This window comes from Ambystoma mexicanum, chromosome 13 (genome assembly GCF_040938575.1).
Source record: "Ambystoma mexicanum isolate Mex_15411 chromosome 13, UKY_AmexF1_1, whole genome shotgun sequence".
Taxonomy (NCBI): domain Eukaryota; kingdom Metazoa; phylum Chordata; class Amphibia; order Caudata; family Ambystomatidae; genus Ambystoma; species Ambystoma mexicanum.
The window spans coordinates 675,934,377-675,953,839 of NC_090938.1; the positions used below are offsets into that span (position 1 = coordinate 675,934,377).

General features: G+C 48.4%; 1 protein-coding gene across 1 annotated transcript in view; it reads right to left on the reverse strand.

Annotated features, from left to right (window-relative positions):
- FBXO47 (F-box protein 47) overlaps positions 1-19,463 on the reverse strand; it is a 1,436,412-nt gene that overhangs the window by 455,928 nt on the left and 961,021 nt on the right. Inside the window, exon 10 of the mRNA XM_069634700.1 lies at positions 1,148-1,225. Within this exon, the coding sequence (XP_069490801.1) occupies positions 1,148-1,225 (78 nt within the window). The remainder of the gene's footprint in view (positions 1-1,147; positions 1,226-19,463) is intronic.

Genomic DNA, 19,463 nt, shown 5'->3' on the forward strand with positions numbered 1-19,463 from the left:
GTATTAGGGGTTTTTAATTATTTATGTATTTATTGTGGGTTTTAACGTGCGCTATCAGGCCGATGTGTGTGGGCGTTCTCCTGGACATGTGTTTCTGTTGCACTATGTGGACGCATGGTACTTCACATGGATGGACTGTGTGGATTTGGCATTGTTTTATCTGGCCCACCTACCTGAATCTTCGGATGTCTGCACTCCTTTCTCCATCCCTCCGACTCCCTCTATGCTCTCCATTCCGATGGTGGAGGCACAGATTTCTTCCCAGGGGGTCAACTTGATGGGTGATTCAGGACCTCCCCCGGTGGCTGTGGCAATGTTGCGGTTGGCAGAGAGTATGCTGCGGACGCGTATCCGCAGGTCGTCCCATCGCTTGCGGCATTGCTGTGGGGTGCGGGGTGCGGTCCCCACCGCACTTACCCGCTGTGCCACCAGAGCCCATATGGCCTTCTTGTTTGCAAGTGCCGTCCTGGTCATTTGCGTGGAGAAGACGACGGCTGCATTCTCCTGGAGGGTCTCTGTTAGCACGGTGAGTTCCTCACGGGAGAAGTGGACCTGCCGCTTGCGGTCGCACGCTTTCTTCGCTACTTTTCCCATTTTTCTTGGTTTCGCTAGGGTGGTTGACGGGTTGGGGTGTGTTTCAGGGTAGTGATTTTAGTGGTTGTGTTGTTTTGGTGTTTTTATAGGTGTACGCCGGGATGTTTCCCGTTCCGGGCCCATGTTTTAACTTCCGTTTCCGTATATTTCCGGGCACCGTACTTTCCGGTAGGCGCACACTGCGGTGACCGCTAAGAGGGGTGGCGGTATTGCACCTAGGGCGCCGTACGGCGGCGGTGTGGGCCGTTTTGGGGTCATTTCCGCCATCGCGGACTTTGCACTTCCGCCGTGGCGTGGTGCTCGTGCCCGATGGGTCGGAATGGGCCGCACTTTGCTCCTTCGTACAATGGCGGAAACGCTATTTACGCTGTGGCGCTCCGGTCAGTCGCTTTCCGCAAGGGTCGTAATGAGGGCCACTCTCTCTTAGCCTATTATATTAAATTATTTACCATGACATCTACAGACTAAGTATTGCTTTGTAGTGAATCTAGCCTAAAGCAAAGTTTTTGGTTAAAGGTGTGCGTGTTACCCATAAAGTAGCCTTGTACATCACCTGTAAGAATGCACCATAGCATGGTAACCCCAAACACTGCATGGGATCAGCACAGCCACTTAGCTTAAAGCAGGAAACCTGTAGAGATAAAAGAAAACATCCATCTTACTTTATCCTTTAACTTCAAGAACTAAATGGCATTGCCCACCATTAGAATGCTGAAACAAATCCACATCTGAGCAGCACATCTGTGTATTACAGAAATGAAATCAGAAACATCACTCACCATAATAGCTCTTCTTAGAACATAGATTACTTTACACCACTTATCAGTGGTATTTCCTTGGGTGGCTACATGCGGGCCACACACTCGTGCATATAGCTAAGGAAGCACAAACTAAGGAGCCTGCATATTTAATTATTTGTTTTATTAAGTGATACACATTTTGCTTTTTGGTTACTTCACAGGGCCGGTCATTTAAATGTCTAGGATCCCCTAGGTTTTATGTAGTGACAATTAACTTGAGACACCTTCCATCCGATTGTCATTTGGATCACCAGTCGGAACTGGGGGAAGTGGGACGGGTCACTTAGAGGGCTAGTACGATAGTCCAGTGCTCATGGTGTAGTCAAACAAAGGCTTTTACAAAAAAGAAATCCACATGTAAAAAACAATTTAGCGAAACAATTTGCAATACTTAACAACCACAAGGACACTTCTGGCTTGAGTACAGGACTCCAATGAAAAATGTGTCTGTGAGATGCCAAGAACTGGAAAAAATGCAGTTGGGTAAAGCCCCAAAAAACAACACCAGCTGTCTTTAGAAACATTTTTCACCCAGCAGCGGGCTCCATGCAGCTCTGCGTCAGTTCCTCTCAACGCCTTTGGGTGCCCATGATTCTGGATGTGTTGTCATGGATAGTATATATGAAGCGAGCAATGCCTCATGTCCTAAATTCCGCCTTTTTCACCCGTAACCAGCAGCTAAGGGACCACAGAACAGCAAGAAGCGTACAAGCTATCTACACGAGGTAGGTAATCTGTGGAAGGATTAATCCATCATAAAGAACATTATCAAGAGGCCAGTAATTTGTTCTTCTAAAAGATTCCTTCCTCCCACTGAGTCCACATCTTAATTAACTCCCAAAGTAGTACAAAATGTGGAGGAGTTAGGAAAGTAGGAAATCACCATGTACACCAGGAAACTCTGGAGACCCGGATGACCATAGAAGACCACCTGTCCTGATAATAAATCCAGGCGTTAATGCTTGCCGGACATGTCAACACAACTGCCTGGCAATGGTCCAAAACAGGGACACATTGTTCAGGGCAGACAGGTTAACTGCCCTGCCTTTGGTAGAATGGACCCTGAGCCAATCAGGCATTCAATCTTGGTGAGAAAAGAGCACCCTGAAAAGAAGACATCTACCAAAAAAGCCTCTGCTTGGTAATAAAACTGCCCGCTCAGGCCTCAGCCTAACCAAGAAAGACTAGTCATCCTTTCTGATGTACCTCGTCTGAGAAGTCTTAGTTACTTACCTGTAACTGTATTTCTCCAGCATTCGTATCTTTCATAGATTCAAATGCTTGAATATTCCCCATTGTCAGACTGGGAATCCTCTGTGATAAAAATAATTATTAAAAATGTTTTAATATACATCAATTATCTCATAGAGAATACATGTAAACACTCCATTGTGGCCTATGAGCCATTCAATTGTGTAGTCCCTCCACCTCACTTTGGTCCTTTATGGCCCAACCAATAAAGTGACAGGGTTTAAGCTCCGCCCCAGTCAGCCATCTTCAGATTTTGAACCGTAGGAACTACAGTATGATAGGTGCTGAGCGTAGGAGCAGCCTCTAGGGGAGGCGGGTGGGTGCATGTGAATCCATGAAAGATACCAATGCTGGAGAAATACAGTAACAGGTAAGTAACTAAGACTTCGCCAGCATTGGAACTTTCATAGATTCAGATGCTTGAATAGAATAACAGAATACCAAGCAGTTAAAACATGCCACCATCATATATATATATATATATATATATATATATATATATATATATATATATATATATATATATATATATATATATATATATATATATATATATATAAAAAAAGCATAAATGCAGAAAAAATATTTCTGCCAAACCATTAGCATTCAGGAACACAACAGTTACGTACTCAGGGAAAGGCGGGAAAGGAGGCTGGTCCTGCCTTATGCAAAGAGGTGGCACAGCACTGCCTGTCCAACTGCAGATTCTTTGTTGGTATCTTCTGCCAGGCAGTAGTGTTTAGCGAACGTGTGCAGAGTGCTCCAGGTAGCGGCTCTGCATATGTCTTTCAAGGCTACCCCTGCGTGGAACGCTACTTATGCCTCTCTTCCTCTGGTGGAGTGTTCCAGAGGCGGCTTGGTGAGGGGGTCACCCTTCGCTTGATGACAGTGGGTGATACATAGAGATACCCATCGTGCCAGACCTTGTTTGGAGATATGTTGTCCTTTTGTGCGACCAGAAAAGGCAATGAACAGTCTGTTTGAGGAGCAGAACTCCTTAGTTCTCTGTAAGTAGAATTTCAAAACTCTAGCCACATCTAGAGAATGCAATGCTCTTTCTGCTTCAGAGGTATGATTCTGGAAAAAAGATGGCAGGACAATGCTCTCTGTGAGTGTCATTTCCGATAAGACCTTGGGAAGGAATTTAGGGTGTGTTCTCAAAATGACAGTCTTTCTAGAACAAAGTAAAAGTTAAAAAAAAGACATTTTTTAAAAAAAGGAGGTTCTGAAGACAAAGCTTGCAATTCACTGATCCTCCTGGCCCATGTAATGGCTATCAAAAAGCCCATTTTCCAAGATAGGAATTTCATGTCACATCTGTGAATGGCCTCGAAAGGGGGTTCCATGAGAGCCGTTAACACTGTGTTTAGACTCCAGGTAGGGACTGGTGAGGGCGTAGAAGGGTAAGTATGCATCAACCCCTTCAGGAAGACCTTGACAGCCGGAAGAGAGAGTAATGACTGTGTTTCTGGAGTCGTCGTGTATGCTGATATGGCCGAAAAGTGAACTTTGATAGAGGACAGTGAAAGCCCTGCCTTAGCCAAATGCAATAAGTAAGGTAGTATCTGTTCTACCGAAGCTGTAAGCGGGTTAAGTGTAGACGTCTCGCACCACTTAGAGAAACGAGTCAATTTCCGGACGTAGGTGATTCTCATCGAGGGGGCTCTAGAGACCCTGATTATGTCCCAGCAGTCTGCCCGGAGATTCAGATTCATAAGTTTACGCTGCTCAGGAACCAAGCCTTGAGGGAGAGGCTCGATGGGTCGTGGTGAAGGACTCTGTGGTTCTGTTGCGTCAATAGGTATTGATGCGCTTTGAGGCGAATTGGAGACCATCGGGATAGATGCTGTAGAGTCGGGTACCAAATCTGTCGCGCCCAGTCCGGCGCTATTAGATACATAGAGCAATTCTGTTCCTTGATTCTGCATAGAATTCTCATTATGAGTGGAATGGGGGGAAAGGCATACAGGAATTTCCCTGTCCAGTCCACCGAGAACGCATCTCCTGCTGATTGCTGTTCCGGGTACCTTGAGGCAAATTCTTGGCATTTTGTTGTTTCAAGTGGCCACAGAGGACGATCTGTGGATGACCCCATATGGAGAAAATCTGCTGGACTACCTTCTTGTCTAGCTCCCATTCGTGGGATGATGTGTACTCCCTGCTCAGTTTGTCCGCTAGGACATTGTCCACTCCCGGGAGATAGATTTGTGTTTTGGGATATTTGTCGGTACAACTTCTCCTGTTGGCGACCAAGATGGGTTTAATTTGGCCTCTCAGCCGTGTCGCATCCTATGTGGCACTCGTTGGAGGAACCAATCCCCTACCTCCTTGGTTACTAGTATGAATAGATAATCTGCCACTCAAGAATTGCGCCACACTTGTTAGTTCAATATTTTCAAAAGAACATTTCTTTTTATTCCTTATTTGCCCTTTAAATTCTTGTTTCAAAAGAACATTTCTTTTTATTCCTTATTTGCCTTTAAATTCTTGTTAACACGTGTTTCGGCTACTCAAGAACCTTTCTCAAAAACAAAACAGGGCTTAATTAGGTACATGTCATATTCTATTAGCACAATTATTATGTAATGTTCAAAACATTTTTGTATTCAAAAAGGTTCAGGCAAAGAAAAAAAGGAAAAGAAGAAAAGAAAGAAATAGGTAAAAAGGGGGGTTATGCAATATTAAGTCACATGTATTTTGAAAAGTAAATAATGAATAATAAATAATTCACAAATGCAATACATCGCAATACAAATCCCGGGAGATGTTCAGCCCTGATTTGAACTCTGTGGTGTAAGGCCCACGCCCATAGAAGTTAAGCTTCTTGTGACAAGACCTCTGATTTCGTGCCCCCTTGCTTGTTTGTGTAGTGCATGGAGGTTGTATTGTATGTCTGGGCGGTCAGTACCTGTCCAGCTGCTACTGGAAGGAAGGCTTTCAGAGCCCACCGTATCGCCCTGAGCTCTAAGACATTGATGTGGAGCTGTGAATCCTGGTCTGACCAAGTCCCTTTTGTTTGGAGGACCGCCAGGTGAGCTCCACAGCCCGAAAGGGACGCATCTGTCCTTAAGAGAAGAGCAGATGTTGGTGTCTGGAATGGCATTCCTTGTAGCAGGTTCCGCAGAGTATTCCACCACCGAAGTGCCTTGTGTACTGTTGTCGGTTTCTGGACTACATCCTCCCATGAACCTATAGCTTGCTTCCATTGGTGGTGCAGGGCCTCCTGGACTGGTCTCATGCAAAGTCTCCAATTTGGTATGAGAAATATACATGAGGACATCATGCCCAGAAGGGATTTGAAAGAGCGTTCCGTGGTTGTCCCTTTTTCTAGTAACCACAAGGTGGAGCGGGGGATAGCTGTTACTCTGTCCGCCGATGGTCTTACCCTGGGAATGTGGTGTTGAACAAGGCCCCCAGGAAGAGAACTGTCTTGCTGGGTACTGGGCAGGATTTTTTGTTCTTTATCGAAAAACCTAACCCTTTTAGGAGTTTAATAGTCTTCGACACTGCCAATCGAGCGTGACTGGAGGAGTTCACCCTTATCAACCAGTCGTCCAAATATGGAAAGACTTCCGTTCCCATCCTTCTGAGTTTTGCTGCAATGGGCGCCAGATATTTGGTAAACACTCTTGGTGCTGACTTTAGCCCGAACGGTAGCACCCGGAATTGGAAATGCAGGTCTCCTACAGCAAACCTGAGGAACTGTCTGTGAGCAGGATAAATTGGAATGTGGAAGTATGTGTCCTCCAAGTCCAGAGTGGCTAGGAAGTCGTTTCTGTTTAGCCACGGTAGGACGCCCTGAAGGGAAATCATCTTGAATTTGATGTGTTTGATGTATTTGTTGAGTGCTCTCAAATCTAAAATGGGTCTCCACTGGCCGTTCTTCTTCTTGATTAGAAAGAAACGGGAGTAGAAACCTTTTCCCTTTTGAGGGTAAGGAACTGGTTCTATTGCTGCCTTGTGCAGCAATTTTTGAACTTCGGACTTGACTTGCTTTAGCATATGCACTTTGGGAGCAAGGGAGGAAGGTTGGTGTAGGAATTCTATGGTGTGACCCTCACGGACCACCTGTAACACCCACTTGTCCGATGTTATTGAATACCAGCGTTGAAAAAATTGGCTTACTCTTCCCCCCAAAGGTGTGTGACATTGAGGAGGAAGAACCGACCTGTCAATTTTGTTTGTTCTTGGCTTTACCTTGGGTAGAGCCGCGTCTTCCTCTTTGGGAGTATTTGTTGGAGGATTGGTATCTGTTGCCTTGAAATGTGTTTCCTTGCATCTTTTGACCATAGGAAGATCAATTATATCCTCTGTCTTTTGACGATGATCCTCGAAAAGGGTGAAAAGACCTACGTCTCTATATTTATCCTTTAAGGAACTGATGACTCGAGCTGTGTCCGTGTCCGTTTTTATTCCTTTTAGGTGGTCATCTACTTTCTTACCAAATAACTCTTGCCCATCAAAGGGCATGTCCAGTATTTGTGCTTGCACCTTAGGTCTGAAATTGGTGGCTTTCATCCAGGCCTGTCTCCTTGGTACAGTGCCGTGAGCCATCTGCCTAAATCCTGACTCAGCCATATCAACTGCAGCATTGATCATGTGATCAGAAGTAGCTTCTCCGTCTGCAATGATAGACTTGGCTTCTTCCTGGAGATCCGCAGGTAGATGTTTGGTGAGCTTAGACATGCGAAGCCAAAGCTCACAGTCAAACCTAGCAGTCATGGCCAGCGTGTTGCCCGCTCTAATAGTAAGAGATGCTGAGTAAGACACCTTTCTACCCCTGGCTTCCAACTTACGACCTTCCTTGTCTGGCGGTGCTGACAGTGGTGATGATGGGTTGGCTAACTTTTTTCTGGCCGCTACAGTGATAACAGAGTCTGGCTTAGTATGACCTCTTAGACAAAGCTGTGCTGAGTATGGTGCCTTGTATTTCTTTTCAGGTCATGAAACCAGGGCCGGCGTTGATAATGGTGTGGCCAGTATCTTCGACCCAGACTCCCATATGGTGTCGAGAAGAGGAATGGTGGCAACCGTTCTTCTGCGCTTGTCCCTGTGTTCATAAAGCACTGACTTCTTCTCTTCCGATGCAACTTGTAATTGGAACAAGCCCACAGCTTTCCCGATAATAGCATGAAAAGATACTAAATCGTCAAGTGGTGAAGAATCACCTTGGGAGTCTTTCTTTCTGAGCTTCTCAACGATGTAATCGTCCCATTCACTGGGAGCATCAGGCTCCTGCGTGATCTCCCCTTCTTCAGGGTCTGAGAAATCCCTGAACGGGTCCTCTTGACAATCCGAGACTGACACAGATGAAGGCACCATATTTGGATCTCGAACCAGAGATCGAGGTCTATGTGACGATGCTGGAGAGGGGACCCTTGTCGGTGAAGCACTGAGTGTTCTGCTCCTGGATCTACGTGGCGGCTCAGGTGATCGTGCTCTTTTCTGTGGCTACTCCTGGAAGGGGAGTGTCTTGGTGTACTATGTCGAGGTGAAATATCCCTCTGGGGGTTCTGGACTTCTTAGGGACAGATGACCTATTCTTTTCTTATTGACGTCTGTTGAATTCCTCGATGACCCTTCGCATCGATTCCATGAGCACAGGACCAGAAGGATCGGCAACAACCTCACTAGATGGCTGCCAGGGAGGACTGTTTTCCTTGGGGGTGAGAAAAGGTTGCTCACCAGGAAATTCTGTGTCTGAGAACTCCTCCTGAAGAATGATGTTAGGGAGTTCTGTCATCTCTTTTAAAGGAGATCATTGTGCTCCAAGTGGTTCAGGAGCCTCTGAAACCGGAGGCGTTGCTGCCATAGACTTGGGGAGACTGCCCACAATGGATGGTTTATCCGTGACGTCCGTGAGGGGCATTTTGGACCTTATTTCTTCCGTAGATGTTTGCAATGTCGTTGACGGTACTTTCGTCGACGGTGGCTTTGTGGACAAAGACCTTGAAGATGTTTGATGACCCTTATCTGTCGACGAGAGGTTTGTGGACGAGAGCTTCGTAGACGACGGCTTTGCCGACGGTGTTTCGTGGACGAAGACTTTGAAGATGTTTGATGACCCTTATCCGTCAACGAGAGGTTCGTGGGCGAGAGGTTCGTAGACGAGAGCGTCGCCTATAAGTGATGAGCTTACTTCACTGACGACTGTTTTGTAGAAGTTGACCTCGACGACGAGGATTTGGTCGTAGACGATGAGGCTTGGAGTGTTGTTGTCGATGAGGGTTTTGTCAACGGCATGGTCGTCAGTAGGTCTCTATCTTTACTGCCGCTCGTAGACAGCTTCTCCGTGGACGACTAACCCCCACCCCCCAGTTTTTTTAAAACGCCTCCTTACCTTTGGAGGTGGTTTTTTCTTCAGGATGTCGTATCTTGTGGCCTCCAGAGCCCAAGGGAGGCATGGAAGAAGTGGTTTCCAGCTTTCTCTTACTCTTAAGAGTGGGAGAGGAACTCCTTTCCACTGAAGAGGCCCTTCTCTTAGAAGTTTGTCTCTCAGATTGTTGAGTAGACAGTATAGGAGCTGTTTTGGCAGACTCCTCGTCAGAGGACAGACCTTTGGCTTCTAAATGTAAGAGAAGTCTCCTGTGTCTGTCTTGCAGGGTTTTGGTGGAGAAAGACCTGCAAATGTCACATTTATTGATGTCATGAGGGTAAAGGCAGTAGATGCAGTGGTCATGTGGATCCTTCATGTAGACCAGTTTTTTCCTGCACCTCGTGCAGTCCCCGAACAGGGAAGGCTTCTTGGCAGCCTGAAATTTAGCCATGCTGAGGAGAAATTCACTTGACGAATTTGAGGAAAGAAAAAAGATTCTCAGTGCCCAGAAGTTCAGAGTAGATAGCCCCTAAGCAGGGGAAAACAGTAGAATATATTTTAAGAATATATACTACCCAAAAAAGGAGAAAACCATTCGAAAGCTCAGAGAGCTGGAGGATTCCCTCTGTCTGTTAGACTGCAGTGAAAAATCTGAAGATGACTGACTGGGGCGGAGCTTAAGCCCTGTCACCTTATTGGTTGGGGCCATAAAGGACCAAAGTGAGGTGGAGGGACTACACAATAGAATGGCTCATATGCCACAATGGGGTGTTTACATGCATTCTCTATGAGATAATGGATGTATATTAAAAAAAATGTAATAATAATTTTCATCACTGAGGATTCCCAGTCTGAACACAGGGAATATTCAAGCATCTTAATCTATGAAAGATCCAATGCTGGAGAAACACTGTACCGGATAGCCCTCTTGTGGTCCAAACGTGAAACCTCTCCTCTTTCTTAAATGGACAAGGTGGAGGTTAGAAGACAGGCAGGTTTATATTCTGTGACAATTGGACATCTGACACAACCATGGGAAGGAAGGTTGAACTCAGCCTCAGATTCACCTTCTCCTTGGAGAAAACAAGATAAAACGGTTCAACAGGCAGAGCCTCGAGCTCACTCACCCACCTAGCAGAAGTGATTTAGATCAGGAATATCACACTAAGGGTGACCAAACTTAAAGAACTTGAATATAAGAGGACAAACGGAGGTGCCATAAGAAAAGTCAAAACAAGGTTCAAATCCCATGCAGGAACAATAAACTGGTGTGGTGGAAACTGGTTAGATATTTCCTGCAAAAACTGCATGATATTGGGAATAGTAAAGAACAAGCCCTGCTCAGTAGCTGTATAGAGATCAAAACAGTGGCCAGGTACCTCTTCAGAGTGTTGATTTTAAGGCCCTGACAGGACAAGGAAAGCAAAAATTAAGACGGTCAGACAGATCAAGGATCCAGACCTTTCTCGCGACAACAAGCCGAAAACCTATGGCACCTGCAGGCATTGATGAACCACCTGCACCGTTGATGGTGGTGGACCGCCTGGTCAAATTGATTGTGTCCTGGACATAGATTACATGCAGAAAGTGCAAGTGCCAAGAAGGGCAGATGGACATGTGCAGAGGTTCTGGGTACCACTTCCTCCTGGCCCAGGCCAGAGTGATCAAGTGCATAATGGACCCAAACATTTGCTGCCTCTTGAGTGCTAGCAGAAGGACAGGAATCAGTGAGAACAAATAGAGGAGATTGAAGTTCACATTCGCAAAAACATGTGTCCCTCTAAGTGGGGGAAATTCCTTGCAGCAGAATAACTCAAACTTCCTGTCGGCACCGGAGGTGAAGTGATCTACCTGTGTGGTCCCACAAAAGGGGAAGATCTCATCCAGAAGTTCCTGGCAAAGCTCCCAGTAGTGGGAGACTGATGCCCATCTGCTCAAGGTGCCCACAACCATCTTTTCCATACAGGAAAGATTTGCTTCTGACAGAAAGATATTATAGTCCAGAGCCCATAACCGCAGATGACCAGATGCCACCTCTGTTTTTCTTTTTCTTATCAAATTTTATTAACATTTTTGCAGTTTCAATCCATCAACAATAACACTAACTAATTCAACATATTTGAATTACATTTCTCCTCACTCTCTTCCCCACCCTCGCCCTGAATGCAGTTCAGCTAGATTCTTCCAGTACCTTACCACCATTGGGAGACTCCTACGTGCTCACAATTATTTTTTTTAATAACTTCCATGGGTGAGTTATAAACCGTATTTATTGAAGAAAGGCAACCAGATCTGTCTTTGCCTCATCTAAGGGATGTGTGTCAGGTATTCCATGTCATAAATGGACCTTGTCTTTGGACCCATTCCTTCTCCGTGGGAACCGTTCCCCTCTTCCATTGTTGAGCTATACAGCATCTCGCCGCCACCAACAAAGTGTGGATTATTTGACTCTCCTCCACCCCTGCCTCCCCTTCTCAGCCACTCCAAACAGCAACAGGCTTTGTGCCCCATATCTATCTATTCGGTCCACCCACTTTAGCCACCCCAGCACCTCTTTCCAAAATGTCTGGATCAGGGAGCTTTCCCACCACATGTGGTACTAGTCAGCCTCCGCCCCACCACAGCGCCAGCAGCGGGCATCTACCCCATTTTTGCTAGAGATGCTGGTGGATAGTGCCATCTGTGCAGTACCTTGAATGCCTGCATTCTATATTGCAGGGATAGTGTTGACATTTTACCCCATAGCTGGTTGGTTATTACAACCCCTAGGTCTTTATCCCATTTCGCTTTTGCTGGAACCCCCTCTACGAGTTCCCCCCTCCTCAGTTCCCTGTACAACATGGTTATCCTTCCTCTGGTACTGGTTTCATGCAGCAGTGCTTTTTCAAAGGGGGTCAGGTCCCGGAATAGATTGACTCCCCATATGGATTTCGTTAGGACTCCCTTTAACTGTAAGTATTTGAAAGGTGAGAGTCCCTTTATTCCTAACAATCCTTCCAATCTGGCTAGTGGACTACATTCTCCCACTCTCCACAACTGCCCTGCCCTGGAGAGGCCCGCTTCATACCACTGCTGGAACCGCAAAGGGTCTGGGATATGGTTTCATATCAGTGGCGCCCAGATGCAACTAAGGGGGAACGGCCAAGTCGACAGCCAGCGGTTGGCACTGCCCTTGCGCCAGATCAGAACACTTCCAGTACGGGGTGTGTTAACACACATCTCAGGATTTCACTCTGCGGAACCTACATCCAGTCCCCCAGCGTCACCGGGTGAAGGACAGCATTGTCCATGTGGACCCACTGCTTTTTTGTGTTGGGGTCTAGGTGGTCCACCATAATCCGCAGCTGGGCTGCTTTATAGTATGCTCCCAGGTCCCTGTATGCCACCCTGGGTTTCGTTCACCCCAAAGAAATCGTGAGAGGGCTTTCTGAATTGTGGCCAGGAAGTGGGCCGGCATTGTGGTGGGGAGCATTTGGAAGAGGAACAGCGTGGAGAGGACTGTCATCTTAAAACAATTCAGCTGCGCCATCCTATCCCAGCGCTGCAGGTCTCCCTTTATCTTCTCCCACAAGGGGATGTAATTCCTCCCAAACAGGTTCTCCGGCTCCCTTGTTACTTCTATCCCTAAATCACGGAAGCCCCTCTGCTGTGTATGGAATCCCCATTTGCGAACCCAAGGTCTGTTCCCATATACCCACTAGGAATGCCACTGATTTGGAGACTTTGACCCGAAACCCCGACAATTCCCCATATTCCTTTAGCCCGTTCAGGAGAGCCGGGACTGATGACTGCGGGTTGGAGAGATAAAGCAGCGCATCATCCGCAGAGACACTTGCTTTGTACTCTTTTCCACCGATGTTAACCCCTGTTATGTCCCCCGACTGCTGCAGGCTTATCACCCATGGCTCCATCACCAGGGCGTATAACAGTGGGGACAGAGGGCACCCGTGCCTAGTCCCCCTGCGGAGCTCAATTGTCCTGGACATATTCCCGTTGACCGCTACCTTGGCCCTTGGGGTGTGGTACAGTGCTCTAATCCATCCCATCCATCAATTTCCCATTCCTATCTCTTTAAGTACAGTACACCTTCCATGAACGACCAGTTCCCCCAGTCGAACGCCTTTTCGGTGTCAAAAGAGAGGACCAGGGCCCCCTCTCTCTCTGTTTTTGGGTCATATAGGATATGTAAGATCTTTCTCAAATTGTCGGATCCTTGTCTGTTTTGAATAAAGCCTGTCTGGTCTAGGTCTATGAGGCCAGGGAGGTGTATTTGCAGGCGGGATTCCAGCATCCTCGTGAAGATGTTTGCGTCCACGTTGAGTAACGAGATGGGCCTGTATGAGGCGCAGTTCGTGTTGTCTTTGCCTTGTTTGGGGATCACCGTTATTCACGCCTCAAAGAAGGTGGAGGGCATGTCCTCTGCCCCCCTTGTGGAATTGAGGACCTTTGCCAGGGGCCCCCCAATGGAGTCCTGAAACTGCTTATAAAAACCAGCTGCGTAGCCATCTGTCCCTGGTGCCTTCCCTGTTTTCAACTGGCTAATTGCCTTCTTGACCTCATCCAGTGTTATTTCTGCTTACAACAAGGATTTCTCCTTTACTGTAAGGTGGGGGATAGGGAGCCTGCCCAGATACTCCTTGATCTCTTTCACTTGAGGCCTGCCCGGTTGGGAGTACAGTGCTTCATAGAAGCCTGCAAAGTGGTACGGATGTGGTCCTCGGATCCGAGTGTCATCCCGTTATCGTCCGTTAGCCGTTGGACCCTTCTGTCTCCCCTGCAATCCCTGATTCTGCTTGCGAGCAATATCCCCACCTTATCGCCTCCTTTGTAAAACTTCTGTTTGGCATATCTCAAGCACCTCCCTATCAGGAGCAAGTGCAGTTCCTACCTCTTGTCCCGCATTGTGTCCAATAAACCACCCCTGTCTTCTCACAGTTGTGTAAGCCTCACCCTCATGCCTTTCAACTGCTCCCGTATCTTCCCCTCCATCAACACCCTTTCCCTTTTTTTCGTGCCCTCTCTGCCATGAGAAGGCCCCTCACTGTTGCTTTGGCTGCCTCCCATACCATCTTAGGGATGGTCTCCCATGTGTCATTCATTGCAAAGTATTGGGTAATTTCCGTCTGGAGGAAGTCCCGAAAAACCGGATTCCTAAGGAGGCCATCGTTACACCTCCAGTCCAGGTGTCCCTTCCTCCAGCCACCAATCCGTCATAACCATCCCTTGGTCCAACCAGGTCACCGTTTCCACGCTCGGTCATGACACCATGGCTTCCTGTTCATTTGGTACCAATAGAAGGTCTATCCTAATGTATGTGTGGTGTGGGGGCGAGATGAAGGTGTACCCTCCCGCCTGGGGGAACCTGGACCTCCACATGTCTACCATGAAGTGGTCTTCCAGCAGTTGGGCAAATGCTTTGTGTTCCCTTCCCTTTGCCTTAGTCTTGTTCCCCCTTGCCGACCACCAGTCCACTGCCGGATCTGCTATTAAGTCGAAATCTCCTCCCACCATTCACATGCCTTCCCCCCATTCCTCCAGTTCAAAGAATGCCCTTCGCAAGAATGCTAACTGGTGCGTGTTAGGTGCGTAGATGGATGCTAGGACAATTAGGCATCCTTCAATCCGCCCTTTGACTGCCAACAGCCTCCTGCCGAACCACCTCTTAACTTTTACCTTCCTCAGTTGCATGGATCCTAACAGGACAATCCCCACACCCTCTTTTTTATTTGTCTTATGTGAGGCCCAGAAAGTCTGTCCCACCGCTGGTTCCTTGATGTGGCGTTCCTGTCCCTGTCTGTAGTGCATCTCCTGTAAGAACAGCACCACTATGTTGGCTTTGCGGATCATGTTTGAAGTGAGTGACGTTTAATTTGGTGAGTTTAATCCTTTTATGTTTAATGTTGCTACTTTTCGGTTAACCATCTCCCCTTCTTTGTCTTCTCTCTGTGCACCTACCCATGGTTGGAGGTTTCCTCTGGTGTGATCGTGGAGTCCTACTGCATTCCCCCTTCCCATCTCCCACGTTATGCACCCCTCTTCCCACGCCTTTGTCCAACTCAATTCTGCTTTAGTCGCGAATCCCTTTTTGGGTCCCCCCCCTCCCTTTCCCCGTTGGGGCGTTCGGCCTCCTGTTGTCCTGTATCCGGGCATTATGGCCGAACCACCATTATATTGGTGCCTGTCCTATTCTGTCATGCACCTTACTTAGCAGCGTTCCCTGTAATGCATCTTTTGCCACCTTAGCTGCCTCTCTTACCCCTTTTTACCTCCCTGACATACACCCCCTTGAACAAACCCCACCCTCCCCCTCTACCAGGTCGTCGGTTTTCAGTTGTCTTCCCTCCCTGAACAATTCCAACAGAAACATAGCAAGTGCCAACAACTTTGTCTTCTCAAAGAATTCATTACCATCCTCCCTTACTTCACCCCCCCAGCATCCCTCGTAAACACACTTAACATCATCAAGCGGGCCCTGCAACTTGGGCTCCTTGGGCCCTCTAGATTGATCGACTAGCATCAGGGTGAGACATCTCCCTTCAGGTCATCCCTTGTCTGGGAGGGGGTGGGGGGTGTTGAGCTTTTGATATTTCCTGGCTCCTTGTGTTTTGCGCCTTCCTTGCTCCATCCTTGGCCCTCGAGGTTCACTTCTTTTAGATAGCCCCACCCATCCTCCCTCCCCTGGATGATCTTGGGCCTTTCTCGTTATGTCCTCAGTAATCTTCTTAATGTCCGCCTCGTGCACCAGGTGATGTGTCTCTCCCCATTTCGAATATTATGAGTGCGAAGCGGTAACACCATCTGTATCGTACCACTTTTCCTGGAGCCACCTTGTTAGAGGGCTACATTTTCTGCGTCTCTTTAGGGTTTGTGCTGACAAGTCCTGAAGGATGGTCACCTTGGAGTCCTCGTAGTCGATGGCCCCCCATTCTTCTTGCTTTATCCAAGATTTCAACCTTGTCTGGATAGTAGTGCAGTTTGGCAAGGACCTCATTGGGGTCCCCTGGCCCCCCACCCGCCCTGTGGACCCGGTCTATAGCCACTTGCTCTCCTTCTTAGGCCCTCCAGACCTTATTTCTTGTTTTTTTCTCTCAAGTCCGGCCGCAGACTCCCCTTCTTTTTCTTTCAGTCCAAAAAAGCAGAGGTTGTTGAGCCTCTCACAGTTCTCTATATCATCCACTTTGAGCCCTACATCGTACTCCTTCCTTTCAATGACTCTTAGGTGGACCTCTATTTGGGATTCCAGCACTCATACTGATGCTTGGTTAGCTTCCACTCCCTCCAGTCTTTCCTCCAGGGTGACCACCTTAGCGAATAGGTCTGCTACTTTAGTCCCAATGTCAGTGCGCATTCCACGGATTTCCTCTAGTATTATATGGATGTAACTTTTTAAGGCTCCTATTTCTGTGGTGCATGGGTGGGATCCCCCATCCGCCCTTGCCACCACCATCACTTCCCCATTCGGAATAGTGAAACTTTGAGAGCGCTATCTTCCTGCTCATTCACCTGGCCCGGGTTTACTGTCACTGGGTATCCTTCATTATGGTGTCCCTTTGTTTCTCTTCCCTCTATCTGGATCGCTTGTCGTTCACTCTTCCACAACTTGCCGCAGCGGGGCTCGGAGCGCCCTTCTCCTTCCTTCCTGTGTCCTCTGTCTCCTTCCCTGTGCTCTCACAGACCACTAATCCTTGGTGGCCTCACGTGTTACCCGCTCGGCCACAGTCGCAGGTAACCTGCCATGCGTCTCTCTGGAGGGGGAGGGTGGCGGCCATCGCTCTTCCCCTTGTTCTTGCTTGCCGTCCGTGACATTTCCTTGGGGTGTCACTAACCCCTCTCTGGCCTCACTACTAGGATCTTGTGTGGCCCTGTGGTCACTCGTGCTCCCACTGGTCTGCTCTGGGCTATTGGCGGGCCTGCATATTTCTCTGCCTTGCGTTAACACCGTTGGATCTGTGGGCTGCCCCTGTGTGCTTCTCATGCTTTCTCTGCTGCGCCCCCTTGTTACTACTCCGTGCACCACCTTGTCAAGAGTTCTGGGGGTCGGGTCTGTCTCAAAAGAGTCTCAGCCTTTCCCTCCTGCTCCTCATCTCACTCTCCTTGTTGCTCCTATTGAATTCTTCCACGGGTCTGCTCTGCACAGTGGGTGTTCTTTCAGAGGGGAGCCGCCTCCTGCACTCCACTGGTGGGAATCGGCACTTTGCTTAGGCACCTGTGTCCCTTCTTTCCAGTTGGGGTTAACGCTTGGCCCCTGCATTATGTCCCCTAGTGTTCCTTATTGGGTTTCCCCGTTCCACCTGCTGTGTATCTTGGGGGGGCTGTCTCCCTTTATAGAGCCCTCAAGCTCTGCCAGTGCTTGGGGGGACCCTCCCCCACTCCTCCTCCAAATCACTGCGTCGTTCCCCAGCTGCTATGGGGCCAGCCCGCAGTGGGGCCTCTCACCCTTGCCTCCCGTATGGCTACTGGGGCTCTTTCCTTCCTGCGCTCCTTTCCTACGGCATGCATGGCAGCTCCCGGATAGGGGGGACTCACTGCCTCGGCAGGGAACTGCTGCCTCCTTGCTGGCTCCTCGATCCGCCTGCTTCCCCACCGCCTGCTGGGCCTTCTCCTCCTGTGGGCACTGAGCGCTCTTCCTCAGCCGGGCTAAGTCACTGTGCGGGGTTCGCCCGCGGATCTTGCTTGCGCTAGTCACAGAGCTGGCTGGCCTTTTTCTGGCTCCCGCCGTGTCAGGAGTGCACTGGGGTCTTCTCCGTTGCATGCCTCCTCCTTTTCTTCACTGCGGCTCCTCACTGCAGGCAGGGACTCCATAGCAGCCGTGAGTCGCTGTGCCACCGTTGGGCCTTCCCACTGCCTTTCTTCTTCACTGCTTGGCGGGATCCCAATTCGGAGGTGTCTCCCTCTGTCTTCTTGGGTGCGGGGCTCTCCCCTTTGGTTGGTGTGTGCCGCAGCCTTCACTCTGCCTGTGGTCCCCTCCAACGCCAGTCCCGGGGCTCGCACACGGCCTTCAGCTCTTAATTTTCTAGGACAGGGACCGGCGCTTCAGACATAGGCAACCATCTTGCCTGCGCCCCCTGGTGGCCTCCCGATGCCACCTCTGTTGCTGTAGTAATGCATGGCCCCTGTATTTTCAATCATAATCTGAACACACTTACCCTGCAGGGAAGGAAGTGAAGCATTCAGTACTCGCCTGATAACCTATAATTCCTGCAGATGATGAGCCCCTTCAGCCAATGGGGGACCAACGTCGGCTCACCATCTGGTTGTTCAGGTGACTGCTGCAATACTCGGGCAGCGGCAGTGATAAATGCCATCTGAGGCCAATGATCCTGAAAAGATCCCACTTTAGCAAATTGTCTAATTGTGCCAACCACAGGACTGAGATCACTAGCAGCAAAGTAGCCAAAATGAAATAATGCAGACCCAGGCCTTGGACAACAGGAAGATACAGGGAATCAAAAAGACTTGAGGCAAGCCGAGACTTCGTTTTAGGTTCGGAAGACTTGTACCATCTGAAAGATGTTTGCCACATGATCTATGGGAGGAAAGTCCCTGCCCAATTTGGTATTCAGAACCATTCCTCTGAACTGGGACTAATTGACACTTAGGGAGAGGTGCAAGCTGTGCAAGCTGTACAATCGTCGAGGTAAGGAAAGACATTACTCCTGTTCCTACTGAGATATACAGCCACCACAGATAACAGCTTGATGTGACCCTTGTGGCAGTGTAAAGGCATAAGGGTAGGACCACAAACTGGCAATGGGTGTTCCCAACAATGAACCTCAAGTACTTCTGGTGCTTCAGATGGATTGAAACATGGAAGTAGGGGACCTTAAAATGCAGGGACACTAGCCCTCAAGTCCAGTGAGATCATGTGCACCCTTCTTTTAACAACCCTCTGTGTATTCCAGTGGCACAACTGTATTTATTGAAACATGACAGGTTGTGTGCGGCAAAAGTGTGCTTTAAAGAACATAACCTCTACAGTCTCCCCCTACTCATATAATTGTCCCAATTTTCAGAGCCATACCGTTCCCCAGCAAATTGTGACCCGATGAAAGCAGGCGTGAAGTCAAGATTTCCTAGTGCCGCAGTGAGAACAGATTAGAATGAGGAATAACCATGTTACTCACCGTAGTGACCACCTTACTCCTAGTCCATAGTCCCCTTTCCTCCATACTTATGGGACATTCCTCCGTTCTGTGGGACGGGACCGGAGCACTTTGTAAAAAGCATCACATTTTTCAAAAATGTGTCCTTCCTCTCTTTTTACGCGGGGTACCGCAGGCAGCCGTAAACCCGCCCTTCTTAGCTCCGCCCAGCGCATCGCCCGTCAGTCCTTTTCTATCGCCCGGTCAGAGACCTTTAAGCAATAATAGAGGAACCTTATTAGAGGGGACGGCGGGCGTATGGAGGAAAGGGGATTATGGACTAGGAGTAAGGTGGTCACTACGGTGAGTAACCTGGTTATACTCCTACGTCCCGTCCCCTTTCCTCCATACTTATGGGAG